The 24,780-nt window shown below is 42.8% G+C and overlaps 2 protein-coding genes across 10 annotated transcripts in view; both read right to left on the minus strand.

The window, feature by feature from the left end:
* The window catches only part of flnba (filamin B a), a 36,943-nt gene extending 17,706 nt beyond the window's left edge, over window positions 1–19,237 (minus strand). The window contains exons 1-20 of one of the 2 annotated variants that reach the window (XM_086041257.1): window positions 18,642–19,237; window positions 12,114–12,223; window positions 11,895–12,030; window positions 11,715–11,812; window positions 11,486–11,633; window positions 9,635–9,753; window positions 9,484–9,558; window positions 9,245–9,407; window positions 8,357–8,557; window positions 8,097–8,234; window positions 7,430–7,556; window positions 6,206–6,342; window positions 5,924–6,117; window positions 5,490–5,603; window positions 4,983–5,126; window positions 3,132–3,255; window positions 2,229–2,389; window positions 1,211–1,301; window positions 990–1,144; window positions 183–380 (exon numbers count right to left, since the gene is read on the minus strand). In XM_086041257.1, the coding sequence (XP_085897383.1) occupies window positions 183–380; window positions 990–1,144; window positions 1,211–1,301; window positions 2,229–2,389; window positions 3,132–3,255; window positions 4,983–5,126; window positions 5,490–5,603; window positions 5,924–6,117; window positions 6,206–6,342; window positions 7,430–7,556; window positions 8,097–8,234; window positions 8,357–8,557; window positions 9,245–9,407; window positions 9,484–9,558; window positions 9,635–9,753; window positions 11,486–11,633; window positions 11,715–11,812; window positions 11,895–12,030; window positions 12,114–12,223; window positions 18,642–18,933 (2,925 nt within the window). In that variant the 5' untranslated portion in view covers window positions 18,934–19,237. The remainder of the gene's footprint in view (window positions 1–182; window positions 381–989; window positions 1,145–1,210; window positions 1,302–2,228; window positions 2,390–3,131; window positions 3,256–4,982; window positions 5,127–5,489; window positions 5,604–5,923; window positions 6,118–6,205; window positions 6,343–7,429; window positions 7,557–8,096; window positions 8,235–8,356; window positions 8,558–9,244; window positions 9,408–9,483; window positions 9,559–9,634; window positions 9,754–11,485; window positions 11,634–11,714; window positions 11,813–11,894; window positions 12,031–12,113; window positions 12,224–18,641) is intronic. The other variant, XM_086041258.1, reaches the window with a different exon arrangement.
* A 1,566-nt stretch (window positions 19,238–20,803) lies between these two features.
* Window positions 20,804–24,780, minus strand: part of slmapa (sarcolemma associated protein a) — a 33,850-nt gene continuing 29,873 nt past the window's right edge. For all 8 annotated transcript variants that reach the window (XM_086040261.1, XM_086040265.1, XM_086040263.1 and 5 more), the window contains one exon: window positions 20,804–23,519. In XM_086040261.1, coding sequence (XP_085896387.1) covers window positions 23,424–23,519 — 96 coding nt within the window. In that variant the 3' untranslated portion in view covers window positions 20,804–23,423. The remainder of the gene's footprint in view (window positions 23,520–24,780) is intronic.

Here is a 24,780-nt window from a genome sequence, read left to right on the forward strand (position 1 = left end):
TGATTAAAGTAGATGAGGATAAATAGAGGGTTGGATAAAATGCACAAAGATGGAAAAAGATAAAAATAGATTCTGTTGGGTCGATTGATTAGGACGGACGTGAGAAAATGTGTCATGATGCAGGACAACTGCAGCAATGCAGGAGCGGAACGACTGCACGCCATGACCCGACTGACACTCACCACCTCAACCTCCAGGCGTCCTTGGCCACCTGCTCCCTTTGCGTCAACCAGGAAGTGCTGCTCTTGGCCCACCTCCACACGTCCGTCCAGATTTTCCACGCCCACGTTACTGAGGTTGAGGGGTTCCGCCACGCCCACCGTGAAGGGGCTCTTTGCGATGGGGTCCCCGCCGAACGTCACCGTGATGCTCATTGTGCCCTGTGCGCACCACAGGTGCAGGTTTAGTTTTGGAATGTAGTTCTGGACGAACAACAAATACATCATCAAAAAAATACAGCGTCATGCTCTCATAGATAACAAACCCTTAACAATGATGGAAAATTAAAATGGCAGTAAACAAATACAAATTCCCTGAAATAATTAAAAATGTCAAGCCATATAAATGACATTAAACCAAAAATGCAATACACTAGGTCATGAAACAAATTAAATCACTTTTTTTAATGAAAAAGTTCAACGTAATTATTTCACTATTCCTTTGAATAATTCCAATTCCCGCTCATGAAGACTGTAATTCATATACAAAAATATGAAATATGTTCAACAATTACAGCAAGTTACGGTATTTTCCAATTGACAAAAACTCCATACAATACATTCATAACGTGAAAAATTCCACTATTTAAAATACCATGAAATGAAGGGGTCATAAATTAACTAGTTATTAATTATTTAATGCATTCATTCAAAAGATGATTTGAAAACTTCAATTGGCTTCCTATTTAGAAAAAAACAGGCCATGAAACAAATCATTGAGTAGGTTTTATGTAATAATTGAAAACGTGGCTGCGTGTGTGTGTGTGTTACCGGGGTGACTGGCGTGTACTTGACGGTGTGCGAGTAGTCGTAGTTGTCAATGATGTCAAAATTATTGACAGGAGACGAGAAGGTGACATCCAGCGGCGCTTTCCCCGCCCCTTTTGTCAGTGCCGAGAAGTGAGTCGGTATTCCGCTTTCCACGCCTGGACACGCGAATGGCGTGTGAAAATCCCGACAGGAAGCGATGTCATCGCCAGCGTCTTACTTACCCGCGCGAGCCAATCCGGGGCCCTCGGCTTTGACCTTGGCTGCATCGTGGGAGGGGTCCACGTTCACCAGGAAAGGACTCTGGGGCACTTCCTGGATGGAAAGGCACAGGAAACAGTTTAGAATGAGCTCATTTGGGACAGACGGTGGATATCAAAAGTTTACACATCCCTGTTGAAATGCCAGGCTCCTTGATAATAATAAAACGGGAGTTGTGATGTTATAAGTCGCATTAATGGTGGAAAAACCTTTGAAATGGTCTGTGTGTAGACTTTTTATATCCACTGTCGATGAGTCACTCAACCAATACAACAGCAAATTTTAAGGATGTTTTTTTTTTTTTTTTTTAACCAATATCCAGTACGCCAGTATTGTTTATATATTACTTTAAAGTTTGTGTCAGGTATAATGGTAAACAGCTAACTTTAATCAGAGATGGCTTTATGTGCCCCTAAATGTATTTTTGAGGCTGATTTTAAAAAATGTCTCATTTTATTCTAGCACATCAGGTTTTTGAGATATTTTTCCCCTTTATTTTGTTTTTAAGTTTGACCTATAAAAGCGCACTACGGATTTTACCATGCATTTTCATTTATAGCTATGACGTTTCAGGGAAAGAAAAATTCCACCTGTTGCTGAACCTAACCCTTCATTCCTAAATATTACTAAATATATTACATATTTCTATTATGAAACAAACATTTTGCGCTAGAGAAAAGAACAGGGACTTATTTGGAATCCAAGCAAAAAAATATCCTAGAGAAGTTTACTTGCATCTCTGATTTAAAAATTGAGTGAAAATTTGTTGACCAGTGTAATCAAAGAAAATTTTAATAAAAAAAAAAAAAAAAAGGGGAAAAAATTCAAATTCCACTCATTAGGAAAAGGCCGTAAATCATAAAAAAGGTCATGAAATATGTTTTTTTTTTTTTTTTTTTTAAATAGGTGCTAGAACTGAATGTTACATTTCACGATGAAATTAACGGACTTTCTCAAATTGTAATTTTCTCGTTTTTGTACCTTGTCAGTGAAGAGCACTTTGACGGTGAGCTGGCCCGCGGCGGGCGGGATGTACTTGACGGTGAACGTGTCGTTGGCGTTGGGGATGATGTCGAAGTCCACGTCGGCTTCCCGGTCTCCCACCATGTTGCCGTTACACTTGATGCCCACACTGACGTCACCTGAGGGAAGACGTAACCCCAAAAACATTTAGGAGGCCTGCAGGGGGCGCCGTCGCGTCCGCCTTAACGTTGGGAAGGTTCGTAACACGGCAGGAACGATCGGCATTCCCGTCGAGAGCCGCCCGGCTTGTCACTCACGGCAAAGGAATTGCGACTATGACAGGAATGAGCGATCGCGTCTGTTAACAGAAACGAGTCAAGCTGCCTGGAAAAGGTTTCCCGCCTTTTTTCAGCCTCGCTTTTGTGATGGGGTGCGTTGGGGAGCAGAGCCATTCCCACGGGTGGGCCACTGGGGGCCCTGCCCCCGACCAATATGTGAAGCCCTTTGAGTCTCTTTGTGATTAAGGGCTGTAGAAAGAAATTTGACTTTAAATCATAAAGGAGGACAACGCTTAATTTTCAGACATGAGGCGACAATAACTTTTCAGAAATTACGCGCTGACTCTGCCTGGCACAATCACAGTACGGCAAGTGAGCAGGGAAATGCTACATTGGGTCAGCAACTTTTGAACCCGTTTCATTAAAGAAATAACAGCCTCAAAGTCTTTGAACATCTAAAATGAAGACCGAGGTTCTTTTGCTTTTTTTTTTTCTTCGTATTTCAGCTGCAGACACCCGTTTGACGCGAGTGGCTCATTTAAAGTGATGGCAGGGCATCCACCACACATGATTTCGATTGACATAAGACAATCAAAAGCACTTGTATGATGTGAATCCAATGAGTTGTTTTTGTGTCCATTACCATCTCCGGCTCCAGAACAATCGATGGTGAAATGCGTGGGTTCGTTAGCTTTGGGTCCCGTCTTCTCCACTCCCGGACCGAACACTTTCACTTCACTCGGGTGGCTGCCTTTGCCCACGTTCACCTAAAAAACAAACAAACACTTCAGATTTTTTTTGGTTACATTTAAAAAATATTATGATTAGATTTATTGCTAGTTTCATGCATTATGTGACTCATTTAACCCCCTCAATGATTGATTTAAGGACTTTTTGAAATAAATCACAAAGGCAAAAATTTGATTTCAGGCTGTCCCTGCAAGCTTCATGTGACTTAATTTCGATGGATCAACATTATTGAGAATGTAAATGATTGGAAAGGATTGAAATGTTAAATGTTTCAACTTACATACAGGCAGTAATGAACCATGTTTAAAAAAATACAATAAAAAGGACATGCCACAATTCATGTTCCAGGCATTTTATTTTTACAATTTATCATCTTTAATTACAATACAATTTCCCCTAGCATAAAGATAAGCAATTAACAAAATTCTCCAATTCTACAACATTTCTACCGATTTGTTCTAGAGTGGACCCAACTTGACTTGTTCTTCAGCTCTAGCTTTTGTCAATCATTTGTTAACTTGCTTCAGAGGAATTGGTGCCGTCTTCCTTACTGCACCTTTGCATGCACCCTGAGCCTGATATTCACTTCCTGTGTCAACTTCATGTCTTGTTCAGTCTAAAGTTGAAGTTCACAGATGCTCAGTCTAAAGTTGAAGTTCACAGATGCTCAGTCTAAAGTTTAAGTTCACAGATGCTCAGTCTAAAGTTGAAGTTCACATATGCTCAGTCTATTTCAAATACCTTTGCAGGTCTTGCTCGTTTGATTATAAAAGATGTTTAAAATGATTTTTAGTCTACTTCAAACATCAGTTTACAGTCCATTACATCAATCAGATTACGTAGGCCACATTTTCAACACTGGTGTCCCTCAAGGCTCAATCCTAGGGACCCGATAATTCAACACCGATGAAAATGTAGCACATCAAGCTTATTTTGATGGCAATTTAACATTTTGATGGAGAAGCAACGATGGCATCACATCTTGTACACCTTAAATCGTCGTACAATGTTGCCTTGAGATAAGAGTGACCTTTTTTGCGATCGTTCAGGATTTTTTTTTTTTTTTTCGGACTGTAAAAACAAAACAAAAAGCAGCTTAACTCCACTCTCAGTTGTAAGTTTACAATCAAACTGAATATAAAACAAAGAGTTAGGCTTTTGTCTATTTAAAACAACCTTAGCTTTTGCAAAGGTCCAGTTATCTTAATGCTAACAAATGGGCTAACAAATAGCATCTGTGGCATTGTTATGATGCTCAAAACAATATTCGCAGTAGCAATACATGCATACTGCAAATCTTTATCCTCTGCAAAGAGTGACTAGTATTACTAGGGTTTACCATTTTATTTATGAAACTGCACGCAGGTCTATTGAATTTTAAATGTGGTACAAATCGTTCAATTTCTTTACTTTCTAGTAGAGTATATTATATTTTTTACAAAGCATGATAGTGTAGAGAGTGCGATTTTTTTTTGTTTTAAAAAAATAGGCTGGAAGAGATAAATTGTATTTCCATTCATTCCAATGGGGAAAGACGACTTGAATGAATGAACCAAAACGCAGATCTCAAGGCATCACTGTAGTACATTTTGGTGGGTTACACTCAAGGGATTTGTGCTCCCCATTACGTGCGCGCTAGAAACCGTCGCCCCTCCTCGGTGCGCGTGACGATAACGACGGCTTGCTTAGCTTTTGCGGTGTTTTCCGAGGGCTCCCCCGCTGGCGGCGAGTGGCCGCTGCTTACCCTGAAGGGGCTGCCGGGGACGCTGACTCCTCCCCAGGCCACGGCCAGCGTGTGCTTGAGGGCCGAGGCGGGCGTGTAGGAGCACGAGTACTGGTCCTCGCTTTTGCTGCGCACCTTCACCTCCACGGGGAGACCCTCGGCGTCCTAAGACAGGAGCGAGAGGATGACGTGCAGTTTGCGCAGTATGCCAGCAGGGGATGCCAAGAAGACAGTGACAGTGTCCAATTCAACAACAACAACAAAATAAAAGTCAAACAAAACTCTCTCAAGAGACTTTAATATATCCATCCATCTATCAATCCTCCATCCGATTATTTGTCTGTCCATGCATCCGTCCATCTGGTTAGGGAGGCGGGGCGGAGGGCTCTCGGCGGCCGTGATGGTCAGGCCCGGCCCGGAAATGCACCGGCCATTCGGGAAAATTCGACATCACAATACAGCTCTCCATCCACAGACCATCCGCCAATCAATCAATCGCCATCCAATCATGTCCATCCATCTTGATACCTGCGCCATAATCTTGAGTGGTCCGTTGCCAGCATCCTTAGCGTTGACGGTGAACTCGGCGGGTTGGTGGACCAGGCAGCCGCTCTTCTCCAGCCCAGGCCCGAACGCGTGAACCTGTCAGGTACGGGCGACCACATGTCAAACACATCGCGGTGGGCGGAGCTTATGTATGTACGCCTTTCCCAACCTATATTGAGCCAAGACATTTTACTGGAGGGGAAAAAAAAAAAAAATCTCTTGTCCCACCACCAAACAAACACTCAAAAAGTAATTTATTGTTCCGTCTGTCACAAGAAGTCACTGGCAAGGACGTGCACAAAGATACATAATTTGTTGTAAATTTAAATCATATTAATTCAGACCCGTTAGTGGAGTTGAATCATAGAATTTGGCAAAGAGCGGTTGTATATGGCGCAATCACATCGCCTGCTGACCTTGTCAGGGTGGTTGCTATGGCGATCGGGCAGGATGTAGGCCATGAAGGGGCTGAGCTCGATGTCGTCGTCGTCGCAGGTGACGTGGACGGCGTACTCGCCCGGCTCGGTGGGCCAGTAGCGGACGTCGCACGAGCCGTCGTTCTGGTCCTCGCACTCGATCTTGGCCTGGGACGGACCCTCGATGGCGAAGCCTGAGCACCACGCGTGCCGGCTCATTTCCATTTCAGCACATTTGACTTACACTGATGAGGTTTTTGTATTGTGTCCGTTTGGACTCACCCAGGACTCCCACGTCGCTGCCCACCGACTCGACTACAAAGATGGCAGGTTTAGCCACCACGCCCCCTTCCAGACCGGGACCCCACGCCCGGATCTGTTGTGCTTCCGCTTCCGGGCCCACAACGACCTCAAAGGGACTGGGGAGTGAACACAACAGCGTCTTTCACACAACGATTACACAAAAAGTCCGACCCAGAACGTGCCTTTCGCGCAGAAAGCCACAAAGCAGGATAGTGAGCTTGGCATTTTTCATTCGAGTTAGTTTCTATCTAGTTCTGACTTTTCTTTTTAAAATCACTTTTCATTAATTTTCTGAGGAAAAATGTTTGAATTTTTTTTTAGAAAATGCTTTGTTTTAGTTTGAATTATATGGCGTATTTGCAAGATTTAAAAACAAAAAAAAAAAATGGTCATTAAGTGTTGTGTAATAAAGCCAACTACATAATAGACGAAATCTGACATTTTTGCTATAATTCCACTTGGTTTTATCAACTTAAGACGTTGCTTTAGGTCAGTTTTCGTTTTTAAAACCATTTTCATTTGATTTAAAGCGGAAGTCAACCCCCGAAAAATCTTTGCAATAATATGTTCGATGCACCCTCACGTGTCTAAACCTGCCATTCTGATGAATATCGCATTTGTGGAATATGAGTTTAGCAGCAAAATGCACCCGTTTTTAGCCATCTCAGGGGGCGGCCATGTTGTCACTTCTGTCCACTGAAGGTGACATCACAGTTGCTCAGGGCTCAGTTATATCAATGCCATGTTTTGACTAGTGGGCATGCATAGAACATATTCTTGTCAAGATTTTTTGGGGTGGGGTTGACTTGCTCTTTAACAAAAATGTTTTTTTTTTCAATTTTCATTTTAGTTCTTTCATTAGTTTTCGTGAACTCTGACAACGTCGTCACAACAAACACTTTGAACACAGCGGGCCAACGTGATGCTTACATCACCGAGCCCCTTCGCTGGCTTCTGTGTCAACGGCACAGGTGAAGAAAAGCCACCCGGAAATGCGAACACAAGCCTCAAGCCGTCAGCATATTTAAATCCACGGCAGGTTTTTCCTGCCAGCTCGGCTTCATTAGCGAGCGTTTCCCTTGGAGCCCTTTTTGGGGCTTACGCGATTTCAAAGGATCAAATTTGACGCTAAACAGCCCGTCAGTCACTTTGAAGCACTTGTGGTGAGATTTCACTCAACACTCAAAAGTTTAACGTACTCACCTCTTGGGGATGTGCTGCCCGCCCCAGGCGATGGAGATGGTGTATTTGCCCGTACTAAGCGGGTAATACTCAAAGGCCAACACATTGTCCTGACTGGAGAGCTGCTTCACGCTCACCTCGCCACCCTCTGAAACACAACACGCAATTTTTTCCTGGTGCTCAAAGGCAGACCTGATTATCGGGCCCGATTCTCGGGTGCCTTTGAAAAACGCGTGACAAGCTTTCTCCTCCCCGATCTGGCCGACAATCGTTCACGGTAAACCTATTCTAACATTTATGAAGGCACCTCCTGCGGGTGTGTTGACTTGGTCATCCGCAGTACCACTTACGATAAATGCTGCTGTTGGCCTATTATGTGTCATTGAGTTGCGCTGAGACAGACTACGTGATTCGGACTTGATTCTATCCTGAGTGGTGTTTGGTGTGTTAAGAGTGATTTTTTTCCCCCTCCTGGATCTCCCTAAGATCGTTAATGTTAAACCTGTTCCAATATGTATGACGGCAAATCCAGTGTGGTGTGTTGTGTTGGTCATTTAAGTACACCACTTACGATACGAGCAGAGCACAAACATGCAGACTTTTCCTCTGTCGCATTTTAAAAATCGGTCCAGATGTTGAAAATCGCTGCGCGTGTACTCGACTTTATTGCTGAGGTGTTTCCACTCACTGGAGTCTTTGACGAGAACTTTCAGTTCTCCACTGCCGGCGTTCCTGGTGTCCACCTTGAAGTCGCCCACCTGTTGCACCCTCATACCCGACGCCTGCAGGCCGCGACCAGTCGCTCTGCACGCGCCCGGTAGAATTGCTGAAGGGCGCAAAAACAAGGAGCGCGATTGTACGTTTGACTCTCAGGCTAAAACGATTCATCAAATAGTCCCTTATCGCTATATAGTTGACTCTAGAGCTCATTTGAGTGATGGTCCTCACCAGGCCCCACGTCGACGGTGAAGGGGCTCTTGGGCACAGCGACGCCCCCGAAGGTGACGGCGAGCGAGTGCAGGCCGACCTGCGTGGGTCGGTAAGTGCAGTGGTACAAGTTGTCGCCCTTGTCCTCCATCATAACCTCCACGCTGTTGTCTCGGCCCTGCGGGTCTTTGATCATCACCGTCACGTCTCCACTACCGGCGCCTAAAACCACAATCAATCAATCAATCACATTTTATTTATATAGCACTTTTCATACATAAAAATGCAACTCAAAGTGCTTTAAAACATTCAAAGCAAAACATAGAATTATCTTCAATCAAAAGAAAAGATAAATTATTTAAAAGTTGTTGAAAGCCAAACTAAAAAGGTGTGTCTTGAGCTTCCTCTTAAAAATATCAACAGTCTCTGCAGACCTGACATCCTCTGGCAGGCTATTCCAAAGGTGAGGACCAAAATGGCTGAATGCAGCCTCGCCATGCATTTTGGTCCTCACCCTTGGAATAAATAAAAGGCCGGCGCCAGAGGACCTCAGGATCCGCGAGGGCTGGTATGATAAAAGCAAATCAGATAAATAAGATGGCCCAAGACCATTAACACATTTATAAACTAATAAAAGTACTTTAAAATCGATCCTGAAACACACAGGGAGCCAATGCACAAGACCAAACATATTCTTTTTTTTTTTTTATATTCCGGGCGGTGCTGTGTTGCCTCCATGGTTATGTTTAGGTAAGCTAGCAAATGTTTTTGTTGCACCCGATCGGCCTCACGTCTTGTCATTTTGCTTTATTTTTCCAAAAAGTTGCGCCGCCCCCCCCCCCCCCGTAGACTCTGGTAAGTGCTCACGCCACAATGTTGTCTCATGTTCATGACATCATGAAAAAATACCTGCGGTGTAGATGTCGAAGTACGTGGGCTTGTTGGCGACATTGCCCACTGGTTCGATTCCCGGCCCTTTCAGCGCCACCTTGGAGGGGTCGCCCAGCGCTTTGTCCACGCCCACCTCAAAGGGGCTCTTGGGGATGGGCTGGCCCGCAAACAAAATCGTCACCTGCGACAAATTCGGGATGCCTTTAGCACGGTCGGCAAATATTTGCTTCTTCCTTAAAAGAGGAAACAAAGACAACCTTGTGGGTTCCCACCACTTGAGGCACGTAGGAGACGGCGTACGTCTTCTTGGCATCGTTGGGCTCCACCTTGAGCTGAGGCGCACAAAAAAGATGTGAAATTGGCGGACCCAATCGTTCCAGAAGGCGGCGGAGCGAGGGCGGCGCTTACCTCTTGTCTGGTGCCGTCCGGTTGGTCCAGATAGACGGTCACCGGACCCTGGCCGGCGCTGAAGGTGTCCACTGTGAAAACGGCAGAGCGGAGCACCCGGTTGCCCGTCGGTTCGATACCTGCACAACAAGGGGATCAAGATGGGACTACAAGTTAGGAAATCACAAATAAACCAAACCCATAAAAAAAATAAAGAAGGAATATTTAAGATCTTACACATTTCTTACACATTAACGCATTACAACATAAGACAAAGACTGACATTCATACATTCCCCCCCCAAAAAAAAGAAAAAGAAAAAGAAATCAGCAAAAAAAAAATTGGCTAATTTCTACCTTTTTTTCTCCGTTGTAAAGTTCAACAAAATGTCAAATATTCTGCCTGCAATTCATATCGGGACCAGGAAAAGCTTGTATTCAATACATATTTTTTACATTAATTGTTCATTTAATCGGTCATCTGTATTTTATTCTACCAAATATCGGAATCCACATCTGTCAATGGCACGCATGGCTTTTGTTACCGTGACGACTGGGAGTAGCACCGGGGCATTGCAACTAGGCGACCAGCTTCTACTTGAAAAAGCGCAGCCCAGAAATTGAGGGAGAAAAAGTGAGTGCCAGTAGAGGCAAGAACAGCATTTTCACTGGTGATGGCAGCACATCATAATTGACAATTAGTGTAGCTGATCCTTGATTGGATGTCAAATTTTGAGCAAAAAAAAAACCAAAAATCATGTCTGTTACAAGCACTGTAACAGAACAAAATGTGAGGGACTGAAACACTCAATACTTTCCAGGTGCACTGTGACATTAAAAAAGGTCATGAGTGTGTCGTGGATCTGGTAACTCCATTACGGCTGGAGCTGGTGTTGTTGTTGGTTACATCACGAGGCCATGGTTTTCCTTCTCAGGATGTCGAGGGCAAATGGCAACCTCACTGATGTGCGTGTGTGCGTTAGGAGCTCATTGTTCTCGACTCGATGCTCACTTCCCGTCATTGTAAAGGCACACCAGTGTTTCCAGGAGCTACCAGCAGGACCTCCGAGGAAGTTTTAGTCCTATTTCCTCCAAAACAGCCAAACGCTTGGGTAAAAAGTGTGAAACTAACGATATGCTCGCTCCCCCAACACACACGTGGGCATTCAAAACATGCTTGAGCCCACTTGACGTATCAAGTGCTCAGATGTCAATTCAAGTTTGGCCCACTTCCTCTCCACTGGCACACTTGGAAAAGCCGAGCCATGCGGGCGCAAAGTCGACGTGGCACAAAATGCTGCACAAAGTCAAAAGGTTGTTACGCCTGGTACTGTCATATAATCACCACTCATCAGATAGTTATCGCTTGTCATATAATCATGGCTGCATGAAAAACGTCATGCCCAATAGAAATAAGCAACAATTTGAAATAATCCACAATGCAAAAACTCCACACCATGCGTGGCGACGGGCTCACGAGCAATGCGTACATGTCACATGATGAAAAGGCTCCTCTTGCTAATTATTCTGGATAATAAAATAAATTGCACAGTAAAAATAAAAAACTGCGCGCAATGTGTGTCATACCACTTGTGCAATGGCTCCACTTGCTTGTTAGTTTTGATAAGTTACAACTTGCACAACAGAAATAAATGGCGAGAAATAATTCATGAATTAAAAAAAAAAAAAATGAACGCAACCGTACTCTCAGCAGTTAAGTCATGAAACGCACCAGAAATAAACCTGTTGAATTTAAAAAGAAGTCAGTCACGATTAATGACCACCCGTCAACTTTGCACAGTACGCCGACAATTGGAAACAATCCTCACAAGTGGCAGCATGAGTGGATTTATGTATGCGGATTGCGGACTACCTGGTCCGTAGGCTCGGGCCTTCTTGGGGTTGAGTTTGGGCTTGAGCGGCGCTCCGGGCTTCAGTTTAGCTTTGGGGAACTGGGACAAATATGTCATCACCGACATCTCGTCCACCTGCGGGTCGATGATCTCCTCTGGGGCGATCACCTGCACGCATACACACACACAAGAGTGAACCACAGTGTGCGCGTGCACAAGTGCATTAGCAGGCAAAGGCGGGAACGCAACCTGCGGGATGCCCAGCCAATCGTCAGCCAGTTGCATGGCCTCTGTGGCGTTCTCAACCGGCTTCACTGGATCCCAAGTCTCCCAGTCGGGGCACAGGCCTGAAAAGCAAACACACACGGACACACGCGCGCTTGGTTAAAGTGTTTCCAGAAGGATGTGGACAATGACGCCGCAGTGTACCTGGCGCACAGCCGTCCACCAGCGCCCCCAACGCCTTCCCCGTCCTCCAGTCCTGGTGGAAGTTAGTGATAGGCATGTCGGGGACTTTGTTTTGGATCCAGCCCAGCAGACGCTGCTTGGGGGTCTTGGAGTCAGACTGGAAGGCAAAACACGGACGTTAGCGACATGATGCTAATTCACGAGCTAACGGCTCAAAGCAAAACAGAAGGTGCACCCGACCTCGTCATCGTCGCCCTCCCACATGGGCATGGAGATAGAGTAGTGCAGGATGAGGGTCCACACCAGACCCAGTATCAGCTTCAAGTTGCCATCCACGATAGCTTTAGAGTCTGGCCCCAAGAAATCACATTGATTGATTACATTCCCACTGTACTGTAAAATGCAGCGTATGGCAACAGTTTTATGGTCAACAAGTCAGTCTCCATGGTAACCTACTGTTAGCGTACAAATATTAAGGGGAGCGATGGCCCATGTGCACATAGAAGAAAAATAATAGTTCTAACTTAAGGCGGCTAACGTAGGAACCCAAAAATCAAGAAAGCTAAATTCAGCATGCTTGAGTTTGTGTAAGTCATGGCACAAGAACCCTTACGTCAAGGGCACTCATTTAAAACAATAAATGAAAATAAAAAATAAAGTGTGCTGCTACCTGTAAAAACTAACATTAAGCAAGATAATTTACGAACACGAAAGTAATGGTCCTTACTTGAGGATGCCAAACTAAGAACCCTAACATAGACAGAGCTAATTGAATGATGCTAAAGTATGGTGCTAGCTCAAGGATGCTAAAATAAGAACATCAACATACAGTGTGGTAACTTAAGTATGCTGAAGTAAATAGCCTAGTATTAAGTGTACTAATCTAAAAGTGAAGTTAACCCAAACATTGTTTTCAAGGATATGTTCAATGCAGGCCCACTAGTTGAAACAAGGCAAAATGATTCATATGAAATATGAGTTCAGCAGCAAAATCCACCTGTTTTTAGCCATCTCTGGGGGCGGCCATTTTGTCACTTATGTGTTAATCAACTTCCTATAGCTGGAAAGCAAGGTGTGTCACGCAGATAAGAGGCAGCCATTTTGTGCCCACACTCTTCACCTTTACACGCATGCTAATCTCACTCTCACACTTTCGCCTTCACCTCACACACACACACACACACGCACCCTGCACCAATGTTAAATTACTGTTGTTTCCATAGCAGCAGGTCAAACACGGCGGTCGGTCTAGCGTTTAATGGCCTCCAGTCACCAATGTCAACACTTCCAACTGTGTCAAACCAGACTAGAGTGGGCGGGGCTATGCGGTGAGGCAAGCTTTATTGGCTGTCACATGTTGATTGGCACCATGTGCTGGCTAACGTTTTCATTTCTAGTCCCAGTGTGAAAAAAGTGAACCACAATGGATTTTCAAAAACACAACAAAGTGGAACAAGAATGTTCATAGATGACAGGTTGACTTTTATACACTTAGATGCTAGGTGAAGTTGCCAAAGGATAAGTTAGGATGCTGATAATGTTTTTCTGAAGAAAGGACACTAACCTAAGGATGCCAATATGAGGAAGCTAAAGATGCTACCTCAAGAATGTTTAATGATGTTAACATGAAGCTGTTAAAATAGGGACTATAACATAACAATGCTACAGTAAAAACAATACATTTTATCATCTTAGCATCCTTTCTCTAGGAATCATGTTGCTATGTTAAGAGGACAACTTCCAGACACACCACATGTGCATCTGATGACATCATTGTGTGTGTGCGTGTGTGCACGTGCGTTAATGACAGGGCAGTTGGTGTGTCTGTGTGCGTGTTTGTTATGTTTCCCTGGTCGCTGCCTCGTAACAACGTGCTAATTTCTGCTAAAATAAGCATCCTAAAGTAAAGGCGCCAACATAAGGGTGCTACTGCTAATGTAAGATTGTTGACTAATGGCACTCACTTGAGGGCGCTAAAGTTAGCACACTGCTTAAACTAGGACACTACCATAAGGTTGCTAAAGTTAAAGTACAAGCACTCATCAAATATATGTACGTAAAGGCACTTGAATAAGGATGCTCAAGGGCTCTAAAAAATTAGTTAATTAAATAAATAAATAAATAAATAAAAATTAAGGACTCAAAAATAAGCTAATTCAAGCATACTAAAGTACAAACAGTGATATAACAATAATAAAGGATACCCATTTCATGACGCTACATTTAGGACACTTAAATAAAGACACTAACGTATGGGTGCGAACATAAGGTTTGTTTAAGGGTATTAACTCGAGCATTATAAAGTTAGGAAACTACCAAATCATACTAAAAGAGCATTAGCACAAGGATTCTAAAATTAGGATGCTCACAAATCACGCTAAAATGCTGCTAAAATAAGGAGCAAATTTAAGTACCGGTATGTTAAAATAATGGTGCCAACGTTCGGACACTAGCAGAAACGGAGGAAATTTAAGTATGCTAAAATAATGGTGCGAACATAAGGATGCTAAAGAAACAAACACAAACATCAAGGGAGTTAGTTTAAGGATGCTAAAACAATAGTGCCTACTTAAGGATGCTAAAATTATGCTAACCCATGCAGCACTTTCAAAACAGGAAAGTTGAGTGACTAGTGAAAGTGAGGAAAAGATCAGGTAGCTCAATAGGAGGTGTAGGTACTACTGTTTTTGTGTGCGTGTGTGTCTTTTCACACACGCGCGCGCACGCACACCCACACACAAGTTCCACAAGAGTGACATCATCTATGTCACCACCCAACCCCCAATTCTACCACAACCCCACCACTAACATACACGCACAAATGCCTTAGTAAACACACACCCAGAAAAACAAATTTGATGACATCACCACAGATGTGACAAGACATCGCGTTAGTGCAATAGCATCACTCAATGACTGAATAGAAAAAGCTAAAGTATGGATGCCGATATAAAGGTGCTAATGGAGGCTAAGGCTGCTATAGTCAGCATGCTAACATACTAAAGACATAACAATGCTAATGTACAACACTGACAGAAAATGCAATTATCGGGTGGCTAAAGTAAGAAAGCAAAGTAAGGCCCGATACCGGTCCGTGCCCCGGTGGTTGGGGACCGCTGGTCTCGACACTCCTGTTACACACACAGCAGCATTTGTGTGAACCAGTTTCAAGTGAACTTTGGACAGTCACACCTGAAAGCGCTCGACGTGTTACACAATCAGTGTGGCAACAACAGCGATGACAAAAAAAAAAATCTCCCAACACATCAAACTCGTAAATCAATGACACACAAAAAAGGCACAAGCGTGTTTGGCTTGAATTAAAACCTAACTGCATATTTGTCGCTGTCACCGCACGTTGTTGAAACAACATGTGTTGTGTTTATACTTTCAACAAGCAGATCACATGAAGGCCAATGTCCTACTCCCCTAAAAAAATGATTTGATCAAAGACATACCACACTGAATTTCATTTAATTTTTTTTCCTAAGAGAACCAAATTCTTCTAAAGTGATCCTTTTCACTCTTTTAATTCCATAATGTCTTTACTGGTACGTGTCCCACATTAAAATTCATTACTGGCAACTTGCAACATGTACTCTGAGGATAAATTACATTTTTGGCTATAAGGAATTTTTTGCCCATCACTTAAACCTTTTCCATGAAAACGAACACAAATGAGATTTTTTTTTGGTATTATTTTCCAAATGTCCCACCTATGTCACTCAAGTTGTCTTTACGGTTAATGCCACTGGAGGTAGCCTCATTATATTGTGGCAATACACCAGAGGGATCTGTGACCTAAAGTGCCAGGATGTGGCAGCCATTTAAAATTCGGACAATAGCGGATAAGGGCCCATAAGACTGGTAACATATGGGCACAATCTTGAGGTGGTCAGGATACTTGAAGGAAAAGATGGAATGTCATGAACCAAGTTATAACGTAGAGAGCGACAATAGTGAATGCTGCAGGCTCGCTGAGATGATGTGCTACAAGCCTAGCAGGAAGTGAAGTAAACCAAACGTTGGCGCTTTTATTGATTCACACCACTAAAATCGTCTCAGTTGGCCGCACAAAGTCCATCATGACTCAGTGATGCTAGCTGACTTGCTACCAAAGATGAACTTTACAGTCACAATGTCCCCATTCCACATTTTACACTACAAGGAAGTAAAATACAACAGCCAAAAAGAGGCTTTGTTTATAAGGATGCTAATCTAAGAATGTTAATATAAAAACGCTAAAAGTACAATGCTAAAGTAAAGTAGCGGACTTGAAGAAGGCGCAAATTTGGGTACTACCGTGAGGAGGCTAATGTACGATAACTTTAGCGTTGGAGTCTTGAGTCGTCATTGGGTGCTAAATTGTTGGCTTTAGCCAATCAGATGTCAGCCAGTCCCACTTTTCTGCTACTCTTTTTTTTCTACACAGACGCCATCTCGCCTCCGTTCCGGCTCAGTTACTGCCTCCGAAGTCAGACATTTTGCAGGTTGCCTCCTTCCCTTCGTTCCGTGACAGAGCGCCATTTATTAATAAACACAGCTTTTGTGACGTTAATTATTGCTATTATTACTATTATTGTAAAAAGTGTGCACACCCAAGCCAAATAATTCAACCATGATGCAACACATCCGCCTCCATGAGTGCATGTCAACACCCTTTTTGACACACACGCACACAGCGATTTCGCAAAGCCAGACAGTGACAAAGTCTCTCTCTGTTGTCGATCCAACAGCGACAAACATGTAAGTAACCTTTCCCCACCACTCCTTTTAAAGTGTTGAGTTGCGATAAGTCGCAGCCAACATGAACGCAACACAAACACACATGCAGTCAATGAGCCAAACTAAAAATACATTGGACCCATTCAATGTTGTCACGGAAAGATAACGCGTTTTATTAGACATGATGACAGTGTGTGCCTGCGACTATTCATCACCTCCGCATCCGCTCAGCTAGGGGATCAAGTATGTGACACATGTTAAAGATCGTCGCACACAGTCATTCTACATGCCAAATGCGCGTGTTCTAATAAGTCTACAAGAACTCACTCATGCAAATGCATACACTCGTTCAAACACACACACAAACAGGAAAACACGCTCGCACGCTTACACACAGTTCCCACTGAACTGCTATTAGGCCTTTTTGTCCATTATTTTGTCAATTATACATGCGAGATGATCCACAACGTGAGCCAGGGCCCAAATGATACGCCAGTGAGCAGCTGCCATCGGTAATAGTCATAGCCATCAAACGGTGGTCACCACCTGCTAGGTGGCTTGACACAAGGAGCACATTCCCGATTGTAACCGTTTGCTTCGTGGTCAACAACTTAGCACCGTGAAATTAACTGCGCTATGCTGTGAAAATAATCGCTCGAGGGCTTGGAAAAGTCGCTAAACAAATCAAATCGCTCAATCGGCAACGCTGATTGGGTCTTTCAAACTAGCTTCGCTATGCTCGCAGCAATGTTGTTAGAGCAAGCAGTGCATATCAGCGCGCTTTGAAGCAGCTAAAAATAATCTTAAAAACAAATTCATTCATAAAATCATGCCTCGCCCAGTCCTACCACTTTGATAATAAACAAAGACAATATCATTCTAAGACTAAAAGACAAGCTTTGTTTTTAAGTGACCATCGTCTTTCCACCAATCAGCATGTACCACTTTGTCTAGCCCTGCCCCTTTGGGTACCCTATCACAGAAGGCACAGCGGTACCAAAAAGGTAGTAACACCTCACACAAATGTTAACTGTAGTGTACAAATATCATTTATTGAGATATCAGCGTGATGATAAAAAATATGAATGAGAGTTTTTAGATCTACTTTAGGGGGAAAAAAATGGCAACAAATAAGAAAAATAGAAGCAACGTTTCCAAACTAAACTAATCAGAACTACTTTCTCTCGACCGCAAAGCTCCAAAAATCCTCTCAAGCTCCCTCAGGGCACAATTTGACCACATATGTTTACTATTTGTGTGTGTCGAGGGAAAACACACATTTGCAAGCTGCAACAATCTTTTTTTAGTCTGGCAGCAAACTTTGAAGAAATCGATTCCTCATTCAGTCATGAAAATAAAGAAAATATTAATTTGGTGAAGTTGGGGTCTCGTCATTTTTACACGTCCACCCGAACAGCAAACAAGCGAAACTGCATTCGTAAATGTGCCACTTAAAAGCAAAGTCAACGCACTGAAATCGCGACTTGTGCACATGTTTAAAATGTTATCAAGTTAATAATATCACTCATTTCATACATTTTATTTTTAATCAAATCTAAGATGTGTCGCTTTGTTCCAAATGTCACTCATTTGGTTCTTGCAAAAGCCAACACATTGCCTATGATCTCGCCACAATCGTCAGATTTCATATTTTACAAAGCGCGGTTGAGTATTCCAAATTTGAAACGTCATTTGACATATTTTACAAAACGCAGTTGTGCAATCCAAGTTTGCCGAATCAAATACCAAAATCAGCTGCGTTAAAAGACCCCCAAAACAACTACCATGTGCTTTTAAGTAATTTCAATACAACGAGGGTGAATGAAACCAGCTTGAAGGTCAATGGACGTCGGCGGCGGCGGTGCTGGTGGTGGGGTGCTAACGAAAGACGACTCCACCGAGGCAAACACGCCGAGAGGTGGACCGAACACAGCAAGCGAGCGTGGCCAGTCTACCGCAGGCTCACCCGGGCAGACTTTCGGGTAAGACTCCCCGAGCCCGGGAGAACTTTCTGGAGAGTTCCACCACGCAGAATGAACTCACCGATAGAGACGAGCTTGATGTTCTGCTTGTCCAGGAACTCGAGCGCCACCGAGACGTTCTCCAACTTCATCTGCCTGAAGTTGGGCCTGGGGTGGAAGCGGCGGTGCATCTTCTGGCGGCTGAGCACCTCCAACAAGGCGATGAGCCGCAGGCCGTCGCCCAGGTCCAGCTGCAGGTCCACGATCCGCTTGTTGACGCACTTGAGGTGCTCGTTGATCCAGCGCGTAAAGGTGTTCTGCTGGATCTTCTTCCACGGCGCGTCCTCCGCCAGGTCCTTCTCTGTGGTGGGCATCTTACTTAGGGTCGGGGGCACACTGGCTGGCTAAGCGGGCCGCTGCGCGGTGCTGCTCCCTCCGCAAAAGGACGCCTCGACTCGATCTGAACTTTCCTTTTGGATCCAAGCCGGAGTGACTGGCTTGGCCGGGTGCGTTCACGCGTCGCTTTCCAAAGGTCGGAATTTGCGCTACTACAGCTGTGAGTTTCAGTTATCGGGCTCGTTCGGGGTGGGACAACGCGATGATTTTGGAGCATTTGTTGGTAGAAGGTTGTGAACGGCGTCACGGGACTTGCAAGCCGCGATGAGGCTATGTGACGAATTCGCTCACGTTTGGCACAACGCCTTTGAGCTGCTGATTGATTGGGTTGTGTCCAATTTCGGGGCGAGACCATGAAGGCAACACTGCTTTGGACGACTTCGAGGCTTGCGGACAAAGATCGTCTACTAATAAGATGGAATAACACTATTTTTAACAGATTTTGTGCACGTTGGGCTCAGACAGGACCGTGGAAGAGTGATTGCCAGACTCCTTTTAGAGGATCTGCTGTGACGTCATACTTGTTTTATGCTTGTCCACCTTTCAGACTTGGACTTAAAAATGGATGAGTTTGCCTTACTTTTATGAAAAATTTGGATAGCTTTTATTGAATTCATCCTAATGAATAAATTATATACAATTTACTATACTAGTATGTATACAGACTATAATTCATATTTTAACATTTATGAATCAATTTGAATATTTTTGTTTTAATACAGCCACATATTTCTTGAAATGTGTAATCTTTGAATTTCTTTTTATGCATGTTTAACCAAATCAAATGAAGTTCATTTCACATTGAAAGCAGTTCAATAAGTAAATTGACATTTTTTATTTTACACATTCCATTGACATTTTAAATTTAACAAGTATAGTTGACTTTGCGTTCATATATAAAACATTTTAAACGGACGATCTTGGTAAATAAACTAATTTCATGTTGACAATAACATTTACTTGGCTTTATAATCCATTTTGTTTTCTAGACATAATTCACATAGTTCATATTGCTTTACATCAATGTTCATGAATTAAATCAATTAATTATTCAATGCACATGTAATTACCAATTATCAAATACGAATTTGGCTTTTTAAAAATCAAATATAAACTTAAACTGAACTACATTTAATTAAGCCATTGAAATAAGTGAAATGTAAATTAATTTAACTCATGAATTTCAACATGAAAGTAACCTTTTTATTTTTTAAGGTAATTTTATACAAATGTGTAATTTCACTGGATGTGAAATTCAACTTCATCTAATTTGAATTCATATAAATTTAATTCATTTTCTTAGCATGTGTCAACATTAACATCAAAAACATGTATATAGTTCATGAAGTATAATTTAAATTACATTTTGAAATCATACAGCCAATGGAATTAGTAATTACATTTGTTAAATTCATTCAAATATAAAATTAACTTATTTCACTAGCTTTGACTTGCAGTTTTAATTCACAGTCAGTCTGCATTTCATTGTTAGCAATGGTCAATCAAGAAATTGCTTCCAATGGACCTTGCCGTTTGTTTAGTGACTTTCAAGTCAATTTGGCGATTTAGTGTCTCTCTCACACACAGACACACAAACTGTTGCGTGACCACTGCCGTCTATCACGATGTCGACAACAGATGCATTTAAGTGACCTCAGTTTATATGAGCGCCCCTGCAGGTCTGGGCTCGTGTTTTGATGGCTTGCTCATCTGTCATAAAATGAATCACGCGTGCCTTCCAGACTATTTCCCCGTCTTATTGACGTTTCCCCACAGATGTTTTGGCCCCTGAACACAACATTACAGAGTGATTTATTCGGCAATTTGTCAAAAACAATCGTGACACAGTTGTGGTGGGTCAGCTTGCTACAACTTTATTCCAAACATTTTCTCTGCATATATATATATTTGTTCAGATATATATATAACCTCAAGAGCTCATCTACACAACTCCCCATTCACGTGGTTAACAACACATCTTTAACAAAATAGTTCTAGTAGCACGTCATTCAATAGCATTTTCATTTATTTTACAATTTTCTCTCGCTCTCTCCGCACACTGTAGTGTTTCTCGTGATAATTGTTCCTTTATTTTCTTCTTTTCAAACACGAATGTGACGAGACGCTACACAAACAGTGACACACGGCGCTACACAACCCCACGCGCGCGCACACACACGAACGCACCAACGCGTGCAATTCCCAAAAAAAAAGGGGGGAAAGTGGCCGCGCGCATGCTAAGGTGCTACGGCTAAAGGTCCTTTTGTTGAATTTGGCGCTTGGATTTTGGAGGTGAGTTTACATGAAGTTTACGCAAACAAGTGGACAGTAAGTCAAAAGTTGACATGAAGTTGACGAAGAAAAAAGCTCATGCGAAGTAAACATGAAAAATGATCATGAGCGTAAATGTAACAGGAAGTTGAACAGGCTAATGTGAAGTTGGCAGGAGTTGACTTGATGAAAATGGATCAAATTGACATTCAATGACAGATTGAGCATCAAGTTTTCAGAAAGTTGACAAACTTGACGTTAAGTTGACAAACTTGACGATAAGATGAGCACGTTAAAGTTGTCGGGAAGTTGAAAAACTGTAAAAAAAATGGCATCAAAGTCAAGAATTTGAAAATTGCTGACAAAATGACAAACTTGATAGGTTGAACAACTTGACAGAAAGTTGACAAGTAGAATCTGTCAGACAAACCATGTTGTCAACTTGAAGTTGACAAATTTGAGTGTAAACTGACAAAAGATGACAAAGTCAACAAGAAATTGGCGGAAAGTTGCCATGTAGTTGACTGCTGGCAGGGCATTGACAGTTGACAAAATGAATATTTCGTTGGCAGCAAGGTAAACATTTTGACGGCGTGCTAACAGAAGTTGACGAAGTGGACAGAAAGTTGACGAGCCAGTGAACATCAAGTTGACATGAATTTGTCAAACTTGGGAGTACGTGGAGAAACTTCACATGAAGTTGACAAAAACAAAAATGACAAATTTAAAGTTGACAAGGTTGACAAACTTGGCAATTGAAAAACCTGACGAGAGTTGTCATAAGTTGACAAAAAAGATGAAGTTGTAAAAAGATGACAGGAAGTTGACAAAGTGAAGACATGCTTGACACAAATTTCATTTCAGGTTGGCAACAAGTTCATAAGCTGAAAAAGTTGACGGTGATGTATCAAAAGTTGACCGGCGGTGACCGAGAAGTTGACAAAGTCAACGTCAAGGCGACGTGAAATCAATCACGTTGACAGGAAGTTGAATTTTTTTTTGACTTGCTATTGAAGATTCAAGTGTGAAAAACGGTCAAAAACAGCACAACACCAACACCGACACACAGGCAATCGTGTGTGTGTGCGTGCGTGAGGTTGTGTGCACATACACACACACAAATTGGTGTTAAGTTACATTAGAAGAGGCACTTTGACCTCCTTTTTGTGTGCCCTCAAAGTTAACATAAAAAATACTTTTTTTTTTTCATTAACCATATTTGATAATTTGGTTTCAAGTTTCACAACCTCTCCGCGTTCCCTCCGAAAGAAAATCATCAACTGAGAAAAAAGAAAGAAAAAAACAAAAACAGGCGGCCATTTTAGACGTCGTTAAACATGGCCAGTTTCGAGAAGAGCCGAGCTTTCACAAAACAACTCCAAAACGTGACACCCATTCAACACATTTCGTTGTCGTTCAGATGACGAAAGTGTCGGTTACCAAAATCGTGCGTCTCGAAATGCGGAATCCTGATTGGATGAGAAACATGAAGACGTTTTTACGAACATTGGTGCCTTTCCTTTTGCGTGGTGGAAAAATAATCGGGGGGAATCAACGTCATCACTAAAAGGAAAGAAAAATCCACGCATTCACTTTTGTCTGCTTTTATCAGAAACAAGACTTTTTCGGGGGGGTTTTCGCGAGAACATGTTTGCATGTGTGTTGGTACCCCAAATTATGAATCAAACACATTTTTGTTCATAGGATAAAAGCAACAACAAAAAATACGATTAAACAAAGAAAAGGTAAACAAACCTGATTTTTTAAAAAAATGACGGCCGATCGAACGGCAACGGTGATAATTGTGACGCGAGGCGGCTTTCTTCGTGTGGAAGCTCGGTTCACTCGATGGCAATTTGACAAAAACAAATGGAAAAAAAAAACACAAACACCACAGCTGAGAGAGAGCACAGATTATTAAAAACGACAAAAAAAAAAAAAATAAACTAAACTTCCCGCCGCTTGACAAAATAAATCTGTGAGAAACCACAACCTTTTAGATTCCCTCTACAATTATGTACAATTGGACTTTATACAAGTGAAGCAGTGGTGCACTCCTCAAACAACGCACATACGTGGATGTGTGTGTATATGCTCTTGTTTCTGTAGGATAGCGTGGCGCCACCAGGAACGTCCCCACCTTTATCACAGGACATTGTCTGGCTCGCACACGAATTCCCGCGCGACGCCAAGTGCTTCAGGCCGAGCTGCTCTTGGAGAGGTTGGGGTAGATGACGGCTGCCGTCACGGCGACCATCACTGCGATGACCGGCATCCAGGGGCTCCAGCCGCCCTGTCGGGAGGGACAAAACGCACACACGTCCACACACGTGCACAGAGCGACACACAACAAACATGGACGTAAAGAGAGAGACACGTACACACAACCAACCACAGAGAATACGGAGACACACGCGCACACATGCCCAGACAGAGAGCGAAACACGCACAGACACATGTACACGTCGGGAGAGACAAATACACAGACGCACGTGCACACGCAAGACAACACAAACACCCAGACACACACAAAGAGACAGACACACACACACACGCAGATGTACACAGTGACGCGCACACACACACACATCCATGGACATAGACAAGTCAACACACACGTGCACATAAATGGGGGACACACAACATGGGGACACACACACAGGCGCGCGCGCGCGCGCACACACACACACACACGCACGCAGAGCCCCACGCACACAACAAAGATTTTGAGGTTAGCGGGTCGCATTTGGTGTCAATTTTCCCCAACTTGGAGAGAAGGAGGGAAAGAAAAGTGTTAGTTTAACATTCAAAGACCCTCAAAGTGCACAAAGTTGTATTTGCTTTCTGGTGGCACTTGTAAACGTGCAGATGTGAAGACATTTGGAATCTTGTTAGGACAAACCAAAACAGAGCAGAGCAGAGCATGAGTCACATTTAACCACAGCCGTTTTGTCAGGACCAGTCACGTCTGACGACTCACCCCGGCGATGTCGTCGCGTCGCGGATCAACAAGCACGCCCGACTAGAAACGGCCTACACGCCTTACCAAATAATCACCTGAGAAAATATGGATTCGTTCATGCCGCACCTTCTCAAATGTCACACAAGTCAACGACGCGCTCTTTGCGTGGATGTCAATCGTTAGCATTATCTTTGTAAAACATGTTACAATTCATTCAAAGAGTTGGTTAATCCCGTTCATATAACAGGACCATTTTTTTCTATTTTTATTTTGCAAAAAAAAAAAAAAACGAGACCGTAAACATATTGGCCTATTTTTGTAAACGTATTGCATTATTTATTCCCCTATATATTCTGACTTCATTTTTTTTTTCTTGTAATATTAAGATTTATTCTCAAAATACTTGTATTCAGGTAAAACAACCGCTTTTGGTGTAATATGACTTCATTCTGGTAAAAATTAACGCTATAAAATTCATTAAATTAGGATTTAATTCTCATAAAAATAAACCATCGTAAAAGTACTTTTTCTTGTAATATTATGGACTTCATTTTATATTCCTAAAATTACGATTTTTCTTATTTTTTCTTTT

This window comes from Filicampus tigris, chromosome 9 (assembly GCF_054856515.1).
Source record: "Filicampus tigris isolate MCC_2025a chromosome 9, RoL_Ftig_1.0, whole genome shotgun sequence".
Taxonomy (NCBI): Eukaryota; Metazoa; Chordata; class Actinopteri; order Syngnathiformes; family Syngnathidae; genus Filicampus; species Filicampus tigris.